The sequence below is a fragment of the Apteryx mantelli genome, chromosome 1, assembly GCF_036417845.1.
Source record: "Apteryx mantelli isolate bAptMan1 chromosome 1, bAptMan1.hap1, whole genome shotgun sequence".
Classification (NCBI taxonomy): domain Eukaryota; kingdom Metazoa; phylum Chordata; class Aves; order Apterygiformes; family Apterygidae; genus Apteryx; species Apteryx mantelli.
Window position 1 is genome coordinate 26,513,938 of NC_089978.1, and position 18,670 is coordinate 26,532,607.

The 18,670-nt window shown below is 35.6% G+C and overlaps 1 protein-coding gene across 1 annotated transcript in view; it reads left to right on the top strand.

Moving 5' to 3' along the window:
- The first annotated feature begins 261 nt into the window (after nucleotides 1–261).
- BRCA2 (BRCA2 DNA repair associated) overlaps nucleotides 262–18,670 on the top strand; it is a 40,009-nt gene continuing 21,600 nt past the window's right edge. The window contains exons 1-12 of the mRNA XM_067291099.1: nucleotides 262–328; nucleotides 1,085–1,336; nucleotides 3,399–3,504; nucleotides 4,326–4,378; nucleotides 4,464–4,504; nucleotides 4,593–4,704; nucleotides 6,358–6,413; nucleotides 7,307–7,409; nucleotides 9,864–11,051; nucleotides 11,904–12,771; nucleotides 12,940–16,970; nucleotides 18,218–18,310. Of these exons, the coding sequence (XP_067147200.1) occupies nucleotides 262–328; nucleotides 1,085–1,336; nucleotides 3,399–3,504; nucleotides 4,326–4,378; nucleotides 4,464–4,504; nucleotides 4,593–4,704; nucleotides 6,358–6,413; nucleotides 7,307–7,409; nucleotides 9,864–11,051; nucleotides 11,904–12,771; nucleotides 12,940–16,970; nucleotides 18,218–18,310 (6,970 nt within the window). The remainder of the gene's footprint in view (nucleotides 329–1,084; nucleotides 1,337–3,398; nucleotides 3,505–4,325; nucleotides 4,379–4,463; nucleotides 4,505–4,592; nucleotides 4,705–6,357; nucleotides 6,414–7,306; nucleotides 7,410–9,863; nucleotides 11,052–11,903; nucleotides 12,772–12,939; nucleotides 16,971–18,217; nucleotides 18,311–18,670) is intronic.

Consider the following 18,670-nt stretch of genomic DNA (forward strand, 5'->3'; position numbering starts at 1 on the left):
GTATTTGCTCAGTTCTTCTATTTTCTCCTATATAATTCCCTTTACTTTTTTTATCTGTTGTTTTCATAATTTGTCCATCATTATGAACAAGTATATACATCACGGTCCTGAAGCTAACAAGTTGGTATATGACCCACCTACCAAGAGGTGCAGGAAAGCAGGGTTCAGGCTTGTATTCCAAGTCAGCAGTGATATTAGGATGGTACTGTAAGTGCTTTCCTGTTTCTTTTCAGGTTTTTCGACAAGCATTCCAGTAATGATATGGATAAGAAAATGGCTTACAAACCAACTTTCTTTGAAATATTTAAGGCACAATGCAGTGAATCAGGTACAGTTTGACTAAAGTAAATAATTTTTATTAGAGTTGCTTTAAGGATGTTGATATTTTATAAGCATTTGCAGTGAGCTTTATGCCCCATAGAAAAGCATTACTCAACTTGTTTGCCTGTTCTACTTCCCCAAAATCTTTATTCAGTTATCTACTTTTTAATATATTTCATTTAATTTTTATTTGTAGCATTTTTTCATAATGTATTCTCAGTTGCTTCCATGTACTTGCTTTAGCTGTGTTTTTTTTATGTAGCTGCATACAGTCCAGGTTTAGTCTTTTCCCAAATGCAGTTATAGTCGTATGATTTACTAATGTTGGAAGGAACCTGTGTAAGTTGCCAGTCTGAGTAAAATAAGATATAAACTAAAAGCCAGAAGTCTACTTTTAATTTTATACAAACTGGATATTTAATTTCTCTTTGTTTAGTTTCATTAATGGTTGTAAAATTATGGCAGACCTTCTTTTATACCTTGTCGACATCAGAGTTCATAGTTATCCAGAAACATGGTAATAAATAGAATTATGGCGTTGTGTTCAGTATAGGCTCGTGTCCTGCATGGAACATTAGTTTTGCTATGATTACAACTAATTATGGTGTGGTCCTAAGTATATTATGCATAGAATGAATATTCCTATTTTATGTCCTGTTTTAATGACATATATATTCATACTTCTTACTGTTTGTAATTTGCATGCCATTTGGCAGGTACTTTTTTTTTTTTAATGTGGTGTTGTGTGTGTTTTTCTTCATAGATTTAGGGCCTGTAAGTCTCAACTGGTTTGAAGAACTCAGCTCAGAAGCTCCCCCTTATGAGCCTAAATTGTTAGGTGAACTTGATGGTCATATTGGCTGGCTTGATCAAGCTTCTTTTAAAACTCCAAGGGCAAAACCCTATACATACAGCCAGCTGGCTTCAACTCCACTAATTTTTAAAGAACAGAGTACAATATTGCCACCTTTTTCTTCTCCTGGAAAAGAACTGGATCAGAAAAAAATAGAAGCAAGTGAGTAACTTCTAAAATAAGTTTGTTTAAAGGCTTCTTGTGAGCTCCAGAAGAGAGAGGCTTTTTTACATTTTATTTTTGTAGCTGATGACTTATAATGTAATACAAATTCTACAGTAGCATTATTGATAAGCAGAAAGATTATTAGGCTTCCTAAGCTCACCTATACAAATGTGGAATCAATCTTAATAATGAATTTAGCCTTGCAATGACCTGATAATGTATCCATACAGGCAAAGACCACTGTAGAAAAGATATTGTCCTATTCCTAATGCTCTAAATAGTGTTAATATAAGGAGTATGTAAGTTTGTTAGTGTAACTTGGTAACTGAGAACCAAAATGAATTTTATGAAGAGTCTGATTTTTTTCTCTGTCCTAAATCTAACTTGTGAGCTAACTCTGAAATCTTTTCAAGAAAGAAAATATGATGCTTATCACACTGAAATACAAAGCAATCTGTAGGGCACTCCTCAAATTTTCTTGGAAAGATTTGGAAGAACTTAGCTCTTTGAGTTAGTAAAACTGTAATTGATGGAAAGAAGTCACATTTTTCCGCTTGAAGAGAAAGAGTTCTACCACTTCTACAGGGCAGTTCTCCTGTCGCTATTTCCAAACCCCAAGTACATTGTGAAAGTACGTGTCACTCTTCGCTCCTTTTTGATGTACCTGCAAGTTGTAGCACCTATCCTTCTTGGACAAATAAGTTGTAAGAATATTTTCTATGGAGGAATTTCTAACTCCATTCCTGCAATATCTGTTTTGTACATCTACTTTGTGTATGTCCTCCTTAGCAATGAGATAAGCTTTTCTAGATAGGTCACAGACGAACGTAAGACTCTCCTAATTATAGGACCTCTTTTTAGAACCTGAAGTGAACTCTTTAAAGGTGTTGAATCATGCTGCTGTTCACATACACTTTATAACATTGTTTCCGTAGACTGTTGTTACCCTGTTATTTCTCTTAAGTTTATTGCCAGACTTCTGCTCAACTTGCACTTAGCTGAAAATGTCTCTTCCATCTTTACCTATTTAGACTTTTACAGTGTTAAGTCCCTGGTGAATTCTCAATAGCATTTCATAGGATGTAAACAAAGGAACTTTAAACAAAGGAACTTCTTCTGTTTTGAAGAGGTTACTCTTGCTCTCTGTGTGTGCATATGCGTGTTTGTTTATACACCCTAATGATTATAGTCAAGAAAGACTATTAAGGAAGTTTCTGTACTTACCTGTTGGGCTGTCCTGCAGCATGGCCTGAGTCATGGCCAACTGACTTATGAGCCTAGGTTTCCCTTCTGTAAAAACAAGAGTAGATGGAAGCTGATGCACATCTGGATATCGCCTTGATATGGTACCGGGATGCAGCCATGCTGTTGTGCGTGTGGACTCAGGAAATCGGAAGCAGTCAGAGATGCAGAACATAGGTGTAATTTCTGAGATGGAAATTGTTTGGAAATTTTTAAGTAGGAATTGTTTGAGTTGATGCTTGTTCACGTGGGGAGTTCACTGTTCAAAGGGTTCTGCTTCTTTGGTGAGCATGCTTACTTTTTTACCTTGGGATGCATAGCATACAAATGGTTTCAGAAAAATTTTTTTAGCAATAGTTCCAGAAAAATTTTTTACTTTATGCTGTTCATTCGTATCAGGAAGTGTATGTCTTAAGTAAAGTTGAGGGAAAGCTGGTATAAGTGCATGTTTGTATGTTTTGAGTTTCTTCTAACTTCTGCAATAACAAGAAATGCACAACACAGTATATCAACATTAAAATGGAATATATTACTTGAATAATATCTAGGAAATATACTGAAACAGGTATTTAACAAAAGAATAAGGTGGCAAAAGGATTTGTTTATTTTGGCCGTGCATTTGAAATGTGTTTAGCATTGTTTTGATATAGAATTTGAACATGTTCAAAACACTAGAGGAGAAGGTAACATTACATAATTTTTGGTACAAAAAATCATATTTTGCATATTTTTTTTAAGCTTATCTTTAAACTTCAAAAACAAAACTGTTACGTGTAGTTCTGCAAGGTTTTGTTGATCATTATATTCTGTGTTCCAGGCAAGGAGAATTTGATTAGTCCAAGAATCATAAGAACAAAAGTAGATCAAGGAAATGAAATATTTGCTTCTCCTGTTGGTACCTGTCATGCTGCTAGGTATGTTAAATATGTTAACACAAATTTAAAATAAAATGGATTTTAAACCCAAAGCGATCTTAAAACCATCATATTTGACTGGTAGAATTTTTCAGAGCAGTGGATAATCTTGCATATCTTCCTGTATGTTTATTATACTTGCATATTGCCAAGCAAGTTGAAAATAAAATGCTAGCTAATTTTTGAAAATTTCCCTGTTCTCAGGTGTTCTTCCTTTTTATTTTTTACACTCTTTAACAGCTGGCATAAGAGAGTTGTTAACATTATTTCACTTTCCCAAATCCTCAACATCCAATGCAGGCAATAGTAGTAGTAACGTATCATGTGCTTCTAATGTAGTAATTTGTAAGGCTATTCGTAATATTTACAGGGATCTTCTTTAGTAATATTCTTAGTTTCTCCAATAAATATGTATTTTTCAGATAAATCTGCTCAAACTACTCATGTTGATTAAAAAGAATAATTAAATGAATTATCTAATTCAATCCAATTAATTGAGCCAATTTCCATAGTTTCATACAGCATGTTAAGAAATGTGTAGATAGATTGTGTTGAGATTTAGTATACAGTTTGTAAGACCAGTCATCATTGAAAATGAACATATTTTACAGCTTGAAATAAAATTACCATGAAGTTCAAAATACTAACTCGTGGTCCAGAAAGACACACAGGAGAAAAAATTTACATTTTATTTGTCAGGGCAAAAGTTAAGATTGAAAAAAGAAAATAAAGGGAGTGGTATAATTTATTGTACTTAATGTCTGGTATCAATATTTACTGTTCTTATTTTCAGTTGAGAAATAAAATATTTTTTATTTGTTTTTTTGTGGTCCAACTACTTTAAGGAATACTTGCAGGACTCCACAGAGAAGTGATATTCCAGGTGTGTATTTTCATTGTTTAATTTTACAAAATATTTGATATCTGTAGATATAAATTACATATTCTTATTACTTAATGCTTTTTAGGACCATATGGAAGCTTGTTTTGCACACCAAAACTTTTGGAGGTAAATATTTATTCCCGTGTTTTGTTTTCTTTTTCTGAGGGGTATGTTTAGAATTTTGTGTAGAAATAATTGTTAAATATATTTCTAGGTCAGAACTCCAAAACGTATTTCCGAAAGTCTGGGAGCAGAAGTGGATCCAGATATGTCCTGGTCAAGTTCTTTAGCCACACCTCCAACACTTGGCGCAACAGTGATAATAGGTAATTCTAATAATGAATAGTTGTTAAGGGTTAAAAACTGTTCTGTTTTTGACACTAGAAGAACAGGCATGTTTGAATTTTCTTGACAAAAAGACAAAACTCTTACAGCAATGCTCATTGGGCAACTTTAAACAATGTCACTCTAAAAGGAAAAAATGAAATTAAATGTGTAATTGCTTTCAAATTTTTCTTCCTTTGTATAAGCAGTTAGGGAATATAAAATTAGAGTTAACATAGCAAATCATAGAAAGAAGATTACATAGTGGTTGCTTATATTTGCACCATCACAAAGCAAGATACTGTGTCAAGGTTAAGTCATGTGAGTACATTCGTGATGTCCAAGGGTATAGTTTGTCAAGCAGCTTTCCAGCAACAGCACTGGCTTCAGCATTTCAAGCCCTCTCACCATCCTCACTGTTGTACTGAGGCAGTGAAGCAGACTGGGATACTGATCCAACTGAAAAACAATTTTTTCTAGATTATTCAGACAGAGCAATTCCTGGATCTCATTTACTGCACAGCTGCACAAAGAGCTGTGTCCGCATAATAGAGGATGAAGATGAGTGGGTGATGACTGTTAAATGGCATAGCCACTGAACATCAAGCTTCGACCTAAGGTTTTGCCCTAAGTGGGATTTGTTTACGTGCGATAAAAGGCAAAACAAAATTTGACTTTATGACTTGATGATGAGAACTCTTGAGAAAATGCAAAGATGTGGATGTTGGTTTATATCCTGAGGTTGTTTTTTAAAAAAATTTATTTATTATTAAATTGTCGCAGTATGAAGTGTATGACTAAGAATGCATTCTGGGAGTCCCCTCTCTGAGCAGGGATGGGCTACTGAATTGTGCCATTTTGCCTGTTCATGGCTTTGGAATGATGTGACTTGAAAAGGAAGTCTGGGGAAACTAACCCTAGCTTAGAGAGACTCTCGTGGGAGATGAGTTCTGGTTTGAACCCTCTTTCTCATTCTCTCGCTTTCTGGATGAGCATAGTATTTTATAGTCATGATGCCCACTTTCTGTCATCAGTCACCTGTAAAAGGAAAGAGTGAGAAAGTGTAAGTTGTTTGGCTGCTTCAACGGAGGGGTTCCGGTTACTAATCTTAATAGCACACAGGAATCTAGATGCCATGTCAACGAAAGGTGGTATTTCAAGATACTGCTCTTTAGTAATCTTAAAAATAGGGTTTACACTCTCCTTTTATAATATAAATGAAACAGATATCGCTGCTGTTGCAGGGGGGAGCCAAGGAAAAATCAAATTCTTGACAGTGACTTAAAGTATTTATCCAGATCACGTGACAGAAGAAAATCAGGGAGCAGTGCCATGAATAACTGCTGGAAAGGGTGATGGGCTTAGGGTGGTAGCTGCTGTACTTGCATAGCAGCAGCCACATGCTATGGTCAAGGGTGTTTTACGCTGTTACAGAACTGCACATGTATGCTATCTCTTAGCAGACAATCTCACCTGTAAGTGTTTTAAGCTAAACTTTCAGTTAGTCTTTAGGAGGCTATTATGTTAGCTTACAGATTTCAGTTGCATTTAAAATAATCAAAAGAAAAACCCTGTCAAAACCCCAGCTGTATTTGAACACACTCAGCCAATTACCTAAGAACAAATGAATTGACTTGTCTATCTTTCTTCTAAAGCTAGAGAGAATGATTCTATTTCTGAAGTAAAGCAACAAGATGAAAGAGCTGAGATAGTAAGTAGATTTAAGAGCTATGCTATTCTTTACGCTTAAGCTATTTAGTTACATACTCAAATTCCTTAAGCCAAAAATAAAAAATTCTGTCACTTTAATTCTAGGCTCTCTTATCTGGCTATTTTTAAAACTTACTGCTCACAAAACTAAGCTTGCAAAACCTGGCTGAAGGCTATGCTTTCACAGATACAACCCCTTTGAGGACTTTTTTTTTTTCTTAACTTGGATTCAGTGGCAGTATGAGTCATTCAAACAGAAATCGACTCTAGGAACTGCAATATGCTACTTTGCTGTAGGATTGGTAGTTCCTGTGTTTTCCTCCCCGTTTGTCAAAGTTGTGAGAGTTGTTGTGTGCCTTATATTGTCAAATAAGCTCTTGTGCTCAACCACTACACCAAGAGTTAAAATTGAGTATTAATTTCAATTCTTTTGTTAGGAAAGAGAGAGGTCCTGCACAATTGTAATTTTACTCTGTGTGAACACTTAATGATTATTGAGACTGAAAACTAGGGGCAATGCTGATGGGATTCAATTGTGGATTTACATTTCATTCTTACTACCTGAAACTGCACGGTTAACAAACCAACTGTTGCAAGTTAAAACAACCTTTCTCCTTCTTTTAGTTCCTCCCCCCTTTTTTTTGAGAGAGGGGGAGGGGCAGGCTTATTTATAATAAACTACTGAACTCATTCACTGCCCTTAAATTGGTTGCAGAATTATCAGCTTACTTATTTTCAGGATATTCAGTTTCCCTACAAAAATATGCTACATTTTATTTTAAGAAGTGCAGAATTACTCATATTATAGTAAATGTTTAGGGTTATATGCTTTAATGTTAAGGTGACCCTTACTGATATGCAATGTATGTAACAGCTTGACTCTTGGGTTTATAGGTTTCACATAATTTTTTCTCCAAACATGGTAAATGTCCTGGAAGGAGTGATACAGGTATACAATCTATACCAGAGGCAATAAAGCTAAATGGTGAAGATTTTGGTAAGTATTGATGCTTTACTACTCTTACTGGGCATTTTGTGAAGCAAGACTGAGGATGAAGTTGCATTATATGATTTGAGCTAATCTTACAGTTTATTTCTTCTGCCAGTTGTGTACTCCCACCTCCTGAATTGATTCTACTTGTAAAACTAATCTTGCCATAAAAAGCGGGATCAGTTTCCGATGGGTCAGTGAGTTAGATCAGGTTACCATGCTGTTGGATAACTAGATTGGTACTGATGTAACTAAAGGGGAGCGACTGTGTCTGAGAGGGAAAAAAGGTCCAGGCTGAAGGGGGAGCAAGATTACTATTTCTGGCTATCATATTGGTTTATCTTTATCATGCAATTTCACCCTAACACTCATTCTGTGGTGTGCTTGCTTTTTAATCTCGCTATTTCTTTCTTCATTTGTTTCATCTTTTGTAGTTCGAAATATGAAAAATCCTTTAGGAAAAAGGAATGTTATCCTTTTTAATAAATCAGAAAATACTTGGCCAACAAAAATTGTTTTCATAGTTTGTACTTAGAACATGTTAGTGAAGAAGAATAAACATACACTTTAGTTTGGCTTTCGCATTTTTGCTGAGAAATGATGGCAGAAGGGAAGGATATTAACAGAGAACTTTGTTCAGGCTATGTGAGTGTTGTAGAGATACACATGGGATAGATGGGAAGCTGAATCCTTGGGTCTGTGTGTCTCCTCCTTATCTAAATTAAATGGGCTGCCCTGAAATATTGTCAGTAAATGTAAAGATTGCCAAAGAATCAGTTGAGGAATTGACAAGGAGGGCTAAGAGTGCTGGGATCAGGAAACATCATTGCTTGCAGAGAGATGTGTGCTACTGTTTTTGTATTTCAGTTTCAAACATGAAGGGAGAGAGACAAACTGGTGCTAAACATAAGTAGTTTATGGTCAGTATAACACTTCTAGAAGTGAAGGACAAATTGATGCCCTGTGCTGTTTTCCAAAATACCTTATCACAGCCCATAATACAGTAGAAAAGCCTAGTTAAAATGTCCGTAGTAAAAAGAAGAGGAAGAAGAAACTGTGGCCTTTAAAGTTCACAATAATGTTTGTGAGTGGTTCTTTTTCTACATCTTCTTCTTTTGATAATATTTAAGTTGGCATTCAAAGATACAATGCTAAAAGAAAGATAGTTTTGTTGACAGATGATTACAGGGCGAGAGGATGTGGGCACAGAATTTACTCCAGAGGAATGCACTTTTAATCTGGGAAAAGGACTTGCAGCCTCAGTCTGTAATGTTATAGTTTCTTCTTTCAGAAATCTTGTTTAGTGATGCCTTCTGCCACTCCGGTTAAAAATAGAAGGGAAAGAGAATCAGTAACTGTTCAAGAGATGTGATGAGAGAGGTGATTTTATGCCTACAGGTTGGGCATGAGCAGTTACTAGACTGTATTATGGACTGTTGGATAAGTGTGAATAAGTATCAAGTAATCTTCTAGGGACTTCCAAATGGAAAATCTTTCAGACTCTAGATTATTTAATACTTCTAAATGAGAAAATAGTTCTAAATTAAAGAAAATTTACCTGAAAAAATGCTTATGGAAAAAAGTTATGGTATTGGTTATGTGCTCAGAAAAACAGAAGACAGGGATGTTTCAGGGTACTTGGTTACAATTTCTTTGATATGAAAAGTAAGTTTTCCTGTCTTAAAAAGTACCCCCAGAATAAAATCTAGCTATCTTTTTGAATGTTAAATATTTTAAAAAGTAGGACTGGTTTCATAGATTTGAGAAGGCAATATTTTTGTTTTGTATATATGGGTTTTCAAGGCTGTCTACCAAACAGAGTTTGGATTTTTTTTTTCCCCCACTGCCTATTTCTGTACACAAACAAAAAATCCTCATTATTATTTTTCTAATATTTCTGCCAATCATTTGGGACCTGTTAAAGCTGGCTAAGCAATTAAAAAAAAAAGAGGATATTTAAAAATCCTTCTAAATACTATAATATTGTATATCAAAGGAAAAGACATAGTTTAATAGAATCATCCTTAAATAACAGTTCCTTTAACTGCCAGCTACAGATATAATTAGACAGCCCACAATCTGGTATAAATTTCAGAGGAAAAAATCTAGATGTTTATCTTGTAAAGTTTCCTACTCAATTTCCTGTCTTGAATAAAAGCAAAATTCTTTTGAAAAAAAACTAGGTTTCATCTTAGAAACCTGCTTAACCACTACAGCCCTCAGGAGGCCAGGGGCATCTGCACATGTGTCTCTTGCCTGCTATCTCCTCTCTCTAACAGCAGCTGTTGGAGAATAACCTACTTTAAAGGTGCATACATTTATCTTCCCACACACACTCCTGAGTAAAGGTAAGTACAGCTTTGGATTGTAAGGTAAAAAACACAATGCTGTTTCTCAAGTTATTTCCTATAACTTAATCTTTATTCTGTTTCCTCTCCCTGTCTTCTCTAAACTATTTAGAGTCTGAGAAGATGTTAGATGGCTCATTTGGCGAGATGGATAGCTTTGAGGATGCATTCAGCATGCCTGTTAAGTTCAGTGGAACCCTTCCGCTGATGCCAGGTGCCTTGGATGCAGTGGAGATATGTGAAATAACCACAGATAAAGCAAAAGGAAGGGGGGATGTTCCTTCTGAACAGCCTGTGAGAAGACAGACTGGCGGTTCACAGGAAGTGAAAACAACTAGCTGGACTGAAGAAAAACACTCTGAAATGAAGGATTCTTTAGTTCAGAAAACTGATGAAGAGATGAAGTATGTTAAACATGCCTGTTTAATAGAGCATGAAAAGGAATTGGAGTCACTTAAGTTCACAACAGATGTGCAAGATAACGGAATACAGAAGTCATCTGAGAACAAGAAGCTTGTGAAAGAAGACCTCTCATCTTCATCCAGTCAGTGGTCTCAGCTGAACTTATCTGGTCTAGATGTAACTCACTTGGAAATGTCTATGTGTAGCTCTCCACCATCTGACTTAAGCAGAGAGAAAAATTTAGAAGAGAAATCAGTACTAATGACCAAAGAGGATACTGTAGAAACATCCTTCCCAAATACTTCAAGTTTGTTAAAAGCACAAAAGCTGTTGAGTGTCAATTTGTCAGAGAAGTGCTATGAAGTGAAAAATTCTGAGAACGATCCAACATTGGAAATACCTCCAGTAAAATCTGTGTCTATGAGTATTCAAGATCCAAAGTTAATAAAAGGATTTGCTGCTGAAAAGGTTTCTAAAGTGAGCTTTTTAGACTGTAATTCTTTTCTAATTGAAAGTACAAATGTCACAGAGTATGCCGTAGTCTACAACAGCAGCTTTTCCAAGCATTTAAAAGCAACTTCTAAATCTGTCATAACTGATGTTCTGTCTCATCCACTTGTATGTAGCACTACATTTCCAGATAATTGCAGTGACCTACATTTAACGGGTAGTGAAAATACTCTTACAAAATCTGGCTTAAAAAGGCTAAATATGTTATCCAGCTTGAAAAAGAGATCCAAGAGGTTTATTTATACAATAAATAACACTTTACTGTATCAAGAAGAAAAAATTCAGAAAGAACTAACCTCTGAATCACCTATTCATCCTACATTGCCATCTTCGGAATTTGATTCATGTGAATTTAAAAGTTGTCACGCGGCCAGAGATGATGATCAAGGTATATCATTAAGCTTTTTTCATTGGTGGAGGATTCTCTGTTCATTTATTAAATTATTTATTACTTATCAGTGATAAAGCAGCTCTGCAACTGACTAGTCTGGTAACCAAGATTTGGAATTGGTCTGATAATAGTGACAGAATAGCATTAATATTTTCAAATAGTCTGGTGCTAACTTACTTAGTCTCAAACTAGTTTCTGGCATAGAAACTTCCTCCTTGAACCATTATTCTAATTGACAAGCTCAGTTATCTTTGCCATTGCTGTTTAGACACCCAGACTGTCAAGTGTCTTCCTGCCTTTGCAGATGATTTCTAAGACAGCATAAAGAATGCTACAGTTCTTTGGCTGTTTTTCTAAAGTTAGAAGGATTCAGTTTGTAGATCTGTTTCTTCCAGGAGCACAAGATATTTTTAAAAACTTAAATTATATAATGAAAGTAAGCACATACTCTTATTTTTAAAAGCTGTTGTTCTTGCAGAATAGTTACCTAATATTGGGAATTGAAGTATTTCTCTTTAAAGTTTAAAGCATATCCTTTGCTGAGACACAAGGAATGGAAGTCCGTCTTTTCAAATTTAATTAGAACTACAAATCAGTTATTTTAAATGATGGCATTAACTGCAGGTTACTCGCATATTTCTGGCTATTAGAACATGATTAGATCAGACAAAGCTCCAATCTTGTCAAGACTTTCACATTTGGAAGAAAAAGCAGTATTTATGGTACCAGTGTTAACATATGTATCTTGTGAATGAGTCAAAATTCTATGAAAGTTTTAATTTGCATTTTTTTTGAATAACTGATAACCACTTTATTAACGTGTCTGTTCTGTAATGTCTTTTTTTGTAGACTGTTTGCTTTCTGCTGAGAGAAAGCATTTGCAATCGAGTATCAAGGAAAATAATTTCAGCACTTGTACCGTAAAAATGGATATAATGGATAACTCATCTGATAATGCCTTCAACAATAGGCTGAAACAACACGAGCTGAAAGACATGGGGGAAAATGCAGGAGAGCTTCAATCTGTTACATCATTAAAATGCTTAGAAGTATCTAATACTTTGAAAGAAAACATGACAGATTCTTTAAATAGTGAAAGAATTTCAAACATAAAACGTAAAGTTCTAACTTCAGCACGCCTTATGGCAAGAAAGCATTCCAGACTCCTGCCTAAAGGCTATTGCTTAGAGAAAGACAAGGAGGATATGCATATGAGTACTAATGTGAGTGATGAAGCTATTGTACCTCAGAACCTTAAAGGACAACTTGCACAGTCTTCTGCTGGTGATGATGAAGGCTTGACTGATATGCAGCATGACACAACATCTGCGACAAACTGTAGTTTCAATAATACTTCGAGTCAAATCAACTTTGACATAAGTAAGGTCAGTAGTGATTGTTGTAATAAAATAGCAACTGAAAAAAAGCTTGCTACAGACCAGTTGTCAGTAGTTGAATGTAGAGAAATACTTGCACCTTTGGGAATAAAAGGCTCAGAAAATTGTAATACTGAATTAAAACAAGGGAAAAAAATAAATATAGCTTCCTTTTCAGAAATTGTAGCTGACAATCAAGAAACAAAGTCAACTGAAAATGATGAAAACCTTCAAGCAACTGCTTGCAATAATGTAGATGTAGAGAGCCCTAAAGAATTGTTGGATTGTATAGCTGATAATTCTTTAAATGAAGTAATTTCTGGAAAAGATAAGCAGGCAGCACCAGATCTTTTTGCACAAGATCATTTTGCAGCCATGACTCGAAAAGCAAGACTTTATCTGTCAAAGAAAGTGCCAGAACCTAACACCGAAGATAAACATTACTTAAAGAAGACAAATGTAATTCCATCTAAAATTCTTGCATCATACGAAGATATATATTCAGTAAAACCTGTATATTCCAACAAAAACCCAAATGAGAACCTAGAACATAAGGAGAGATGGTCAGGAAATCTAAACGCATGCAATTTAAATCTGAGCTTTGGTGGCTTTCAAACTGCTTCCAATAAGCAGATTAAATTCTCTGAAGACAACATAGCAAAAGGCAAAATGTTGTTCAAAGATATTGAAAATGAATGCTTTGAAGCCTCTTCCATGGCAAGAGTCAGAACTATTTCAGATCAAGTTAAAGAGGAAAATATGTTTTTCTCAGATGTGGAAAGCAAATTGGACTATAACTTACCCGATTCTTTAGGTTCACAGGCAAGTTTTCTTGAACCGAGGCATACACAGTTTATTTCACGTAAAGTTGATCTATGTACAGATTTTCCTAGAAGTCAACAGTCCTTGCAAGCACCAAATCAAACTTTGACAGCAAGCCAAGAAGCTGAAATTGCTGAACTTTCTAATATTCTGGAAGAAACAGGCAGCCAGTTTGAGTTTACACAATTTAGAAAGCAAAGTAACATGTTACAAAGTCATGTTTCTCAACAGTTTGGAACTGCACAAGCAAATGGAACAACAAATGTAGAAAATATTTCTGAAATAAGGAAAGATACTGGTTTTTGTAATGCTCTTAAATCTGAAAATCAAGTAAAAAATGACAAGTATTGTAGTAAGCAGGAAGACACTAATGAAGAGTCTAAAATGATGGAATATGAAAAAGAAAACAAAATGGTTTTCCATAAAAATAACAAAGAGGTTACTTTTACTCCCTTAGATGGAAATGGATGTAGAATATCTGGTGGTCAAAGCTTTCCAGTGCCTATACAGGACAGCTTTTCTAATTTTGTGGGCTTTGTTTCGGCTGGAGGTAAAAAAATAAATATTTCTAAAGCAGCTTTGACCAGGTCTGCAGAGCTGTTCAGGGACTTGGATGGTGATAACTACTTCTTTAAATCTTCTGAAACTAATACTAGATGCCAGAGTTCAAATGGACATAAATCTTCTGACTGGAATTTTTTCAGATGCCTCACAAAAGAAAACAGAGGAAAGACAGTTTGTGTTACAAACTTTAAAAGCATAGGTTCTGATTCCTGCACGGGTTCTGTTTCCCACCATTCAGAGAAAAAATATGAGGAAAATATTAGTACACCATTTAGGGGAAATACAGAAAATTGGACAAAAAGATCAAGAAATGATGAAAACATCAATTTCAGTTGTACAGATAATGCTAGGTATTCTGCCTGTGAAATGGGAAACAGTCTGTCATCCATTAAAAAACACAACCAGAATCTGAAAATTTCCAAACAATTTTTGAATCAAGGAGATTGCCAAGTTGAAGGCAGTTTGCAAGAAGACTCATTAGATGTGATGTGTCTAGGAGATGCTACTACAACTGGAGGAAAACATAGTTTAAGTATATCCGGTGAAATGGAAAAACTAGTTCCTAATCAGAAAGGACAAGAGAAAAATCAAGAAGATAAATACTTACCACAAAGTTTGCAAACTGCAGCTGATGGTGATATATCCATTTCTGATGCATCTTTGGATGATTCTGTATACTTGCTCAAGGTAAAATGTGACAAAAGAGATGTGAGCGTTTCAGAGAACTCTGATAAAAGAAAGACAAATAGTATAAATACGGAAGAAGCAGACACCACCCCTGGTAAGAACCTCTTTGTGAACCACAGTGAAATAAAAATAGGCTCTTACCATCATCATCAAATGCCTTTCCGGCAAGATATGGATGTTGAAGAAAATGCAGTTAAAGGGAGTTATCCAACTGGTTTCCATACCGCCAGTGGCAAGAAGATAACAATTGCTGATGGATTTTTGGCTAAAGCCAAACATTTTTTTGCAGAAGAAAATGTTTTAGGAAAGGAACAGAATGACAATTTTGAGGACCCCTTAAAGAAAAGGAGATGTAGTACGGACTGTGCCAAAGACTGTGATTCATGTATTGAAAGCACTGCTCAGTGTGATCCAGAAACACTTAATTTCAGTGAAAACCTTCTTCGTAAAGAAACTGGAGATCAGTTTAAACAGACAGTAGAGCTTAGTCCCTTTAAACAAACTGTTACTCTTGATACTGTTCAAGAAGACGCATTTGTTAATATAGATAAAGATTGTGAAAGAAATTTTGGAATTCGACATGCACAAAAAAAAGCTGATGTCAGGCTTGGAAAGTCACAATTAGAATACTTTCCTGGAAAGGACAGTGATGCTTTGAGTGGAACTTCATTGTCTGAGGACGAAAAACTGTTTGCAGAGAGAGATATGGATTGTTCAGCAAAAAAGAATTATCAGTCAGAAAACACGCGTGATTCTCCTGTGCAATCTGCTGTATCTCTGCACTTAATGAAAGTATCAAATGACCTTGCAGAGGATTCTATGCCTAGAGATGCAAAAAATAGTTTATTTGTTGAGGACAGTAAAAATAAATCTAATCAATCCCTCCTCTTAGCTTACAGCAGTGTTTCAAAAAGTAGCTCTTCTCATTTGAATTGTGACAGTAAGGAAGTTGACTTAGAACATCTAAATGAATCTTGTCCTGATACAAACTGCTTCACAAACACCACAGTTACTGCTCACCAAGAACAGTCCCTAGTTGGTGGTCTTGAAGATGAAACTAATTTGACCAGATTAGAAGAAACATCTCGTAGTTTTAATTTTGAAAAACAAATGGGTGATCTGAAACCAATTATGATTAGTACAGCCAAAGGTAAAACAGTTTCTGTTTCAAAAAATGTATTAGCAAGAGTCAGAGAAATATTTCAAGAAGACAATGGTGGATCTGTAAAACCTCGACCTGAAACTAAGTCAAAAACTAATGAGATGGAAGTTGCTGCAAATTCATCTTTCATTGTTCATGCTCAGCGTCCTGATTCTGCTAAACTCTTAAACACTGCCAAAAGTGAGGAGACTAATTCATTTGCATGCCATTTCATTAATGTAAATGAGAATGCAGGTGAAAATGGACACCATGATACAAATACACTTGCAGATGCAGAGTGTGTTCCAAATTCTCAGCTGCAGTGCTTTGAACAGAATATTAAGCTTTTAGGACACTTGCCTATGCCAGATAAGCAAATAAAGCAGTCAGATTCTTCTATAAGTAATCTTGGATTTTTTAGTACAGCAAGTGGTAAACCAGTACAATTATCAGAAGAATCACTAAGGAAAGCTAGGCAGCTCTTTTCTGAAATGGAAAATAATAGTTCCTCAGATCTGCAAGGAATACTTTCAGTCGAGGAAGATGTTAAAAAGTCTGAAGTGAGCACCAAAGCAGTTCCTAAGAAAATGGGGCTAGTATTACTAAAAGGGAGAGAGAATTCCGACACTGAATTGATTTTACATCCTGCTTTTGGGTTCAGCACTGCAAGTGGAAAGCAGGTAAAAGTCTCTGAAAATGCCTATCAGAAAGCAAAGGCAATTTTAAAAGATTCTGATGACTTTGTAAGGAATAGGCTTTGCATTACAAATCAACTTGGTTCAACTAAAGAGAGCAGTCAACCTGTAAAATCTCTAACTGATTGTGGTGATACAGCCAAAATAGTAGATAAAGTGATCTCAGAACCCAAAGTTGAAGAAAGCTTCAATGAAGAACTTGAATTAGAAGGCATCTACTCAGAGGAAATGAAGCCTCTTCCAAGCACTCACCATGTTAAAATGCCTGAGTACATACTGCGTAGTAAGAAAGACAAGCAGTTAACATTATTTAAAAATAGTTTTCAGCAAGAGGAGACTTCGTCTCTTGGAGAAGGGCAGCAGAATCTGGAGAAGGAAACAAAGTCTGAAGCAGTTTCATGCAGTACTATTGCTAAAGCAGAACCGAATATTAACCTTACGTGTTTCCAAACTCCAAAAAATTGCTTGCAAGTGGAGGCTGTAGAAAGTGCAAAAGCTTTTATGGAAGATCATCTTTCAGGTTCTGGAGTACGAATTAATGCCACACAATCCTTCAGTGGCAGAATGCTGGATAAAAACTTTCAAAATAAGATGTTTGGGAAGAGGCACTTGGAAGGAAATACCTCATTTGGTAGGTTTTTGTCTTATATATGTTCCACTTCATACTTCTGTATTGGTGGGCAGCTTTTTGCTTATAACAAATTGATAATTTTGTCATCAAGAAGTTGAACTTCTGTCTCTTAGTGTCAGCAACAAAGTTATTGCTGCAAGCAAGGGTTCATCCGTGCTTTCCAGCCTAAAATGCATAGTACAAGCCAAATTTATTAGTAATAATTCTAAAGCTGTGCAGGTTTTGCTGTTCTGTGAAAGCTCCAGTTGTCGTGTAAAGGTATGGAAAAAAGTTGCTACCTCTTTTCTCTCTGAGGAGATAGTGTTAATTGTCTTTCTTTTTGAATAAGATGTTGTGCTACTCTCTGCACAAGTCTATTTTTTTTTCATTTAAAAATGAGAAGTATTTCCATTTTCAGCATTTCATGCCTTGTGAATGAGGACAAGGTTTCACTTATATTCAGACTGCTAGTCTTCTGATTTGAAGAATAGGTTTTGGTCAAAAAGCACAGTTCCTTGCTGTCTAAAGCTCATCTGTCTCAGGGCTGCAGTGTTGATAATGGTTTTTGCACAGTCACCCAGAACCCATTCAGGGATCTGGGCCAGCTGAAAACAGCTTGCGGAAGGGTTAGGTTGCAACAGACTCACTGCCCAGCTCCACAAGTTCTGCTACAAAGGGCAGGGAGCTAGTGCAAGAAAGTTTGGGTGAGCATGGAAAGCCAGATGGAACTGCATTACTCCATCTTGAATCAGTCTGTGCCACAGTGGAACCATACCCTTTGTTATAACTTCTTTAAAAAGATGTGTTACATATTTTTTTTAGAATTGTGTAGGGACCCCTTGATTACTGAAAGTACAAAAGAAGACAGAAGTGAGCTGTGGTGTTGAAGTCCGCTATGGTTGACTTCCTGAGGCAGACTGTCTCTGGGATGTTTGGTAACTTAAGGCTCACAGATTTTGACTTGGAGGGAACAACCTACTGACCACAAGAGAGTCTGCAACAGACTTTATTGTATGGTGTCTCAAAACCATTTTTGTTAACGCTATATAGTCATCCTGTACAAAAGAAAGCTTTACAAAGTGTGGTAAAGTATCTCTGAATTGGAAAAGGATGCTTTTAATATAGAAGTGTGGTCTGAAGACCTGCTACTTCTGTTTGCTGTGACTTCTTGAATGTTTTATTTAGAAATTTAGTTAACTTATAGTGTACTGGGTAAGAAACTGAACTTAAAAGGAAGTTCATTTTTTAAATCTGTGTTTTTATCCTAGGAGAACCTCCAATTAAAAGACAGCTGCTACCTGAATTTGATAGAACAAAGAATCCTGCCAAATTTTTGAAAGCTTCAAAAAGCACCCCTGATGGTAATTTTAGCGTTCATGTGTCCTAAGAAGTAATTTGGTGTCAGGTGTTAGCTTTAGAATTCTTCAGTTTCCAATAAAGTAACATAAAATAAGATTGCTCAACTGCTTCTCTTATCAATATAGTCACGAAAAATCAAGGAAGCTGCTATGATAATGTGTCTGCTGGCTTGAAATCACATGATTAATTGCATGCCTTATCATATAGTATCAAAATATATTAAAAAGTACTACTCCTGCAAGAATTCTGTTTTATTTCTGACATGGTAGGAATTCATCCAATTTCTCACAATCTCAAATCCCAAACTCAGTTGGAGGAATGTATTTTATTGTTCTGTAATTTCATAATTAAAACCTATATCT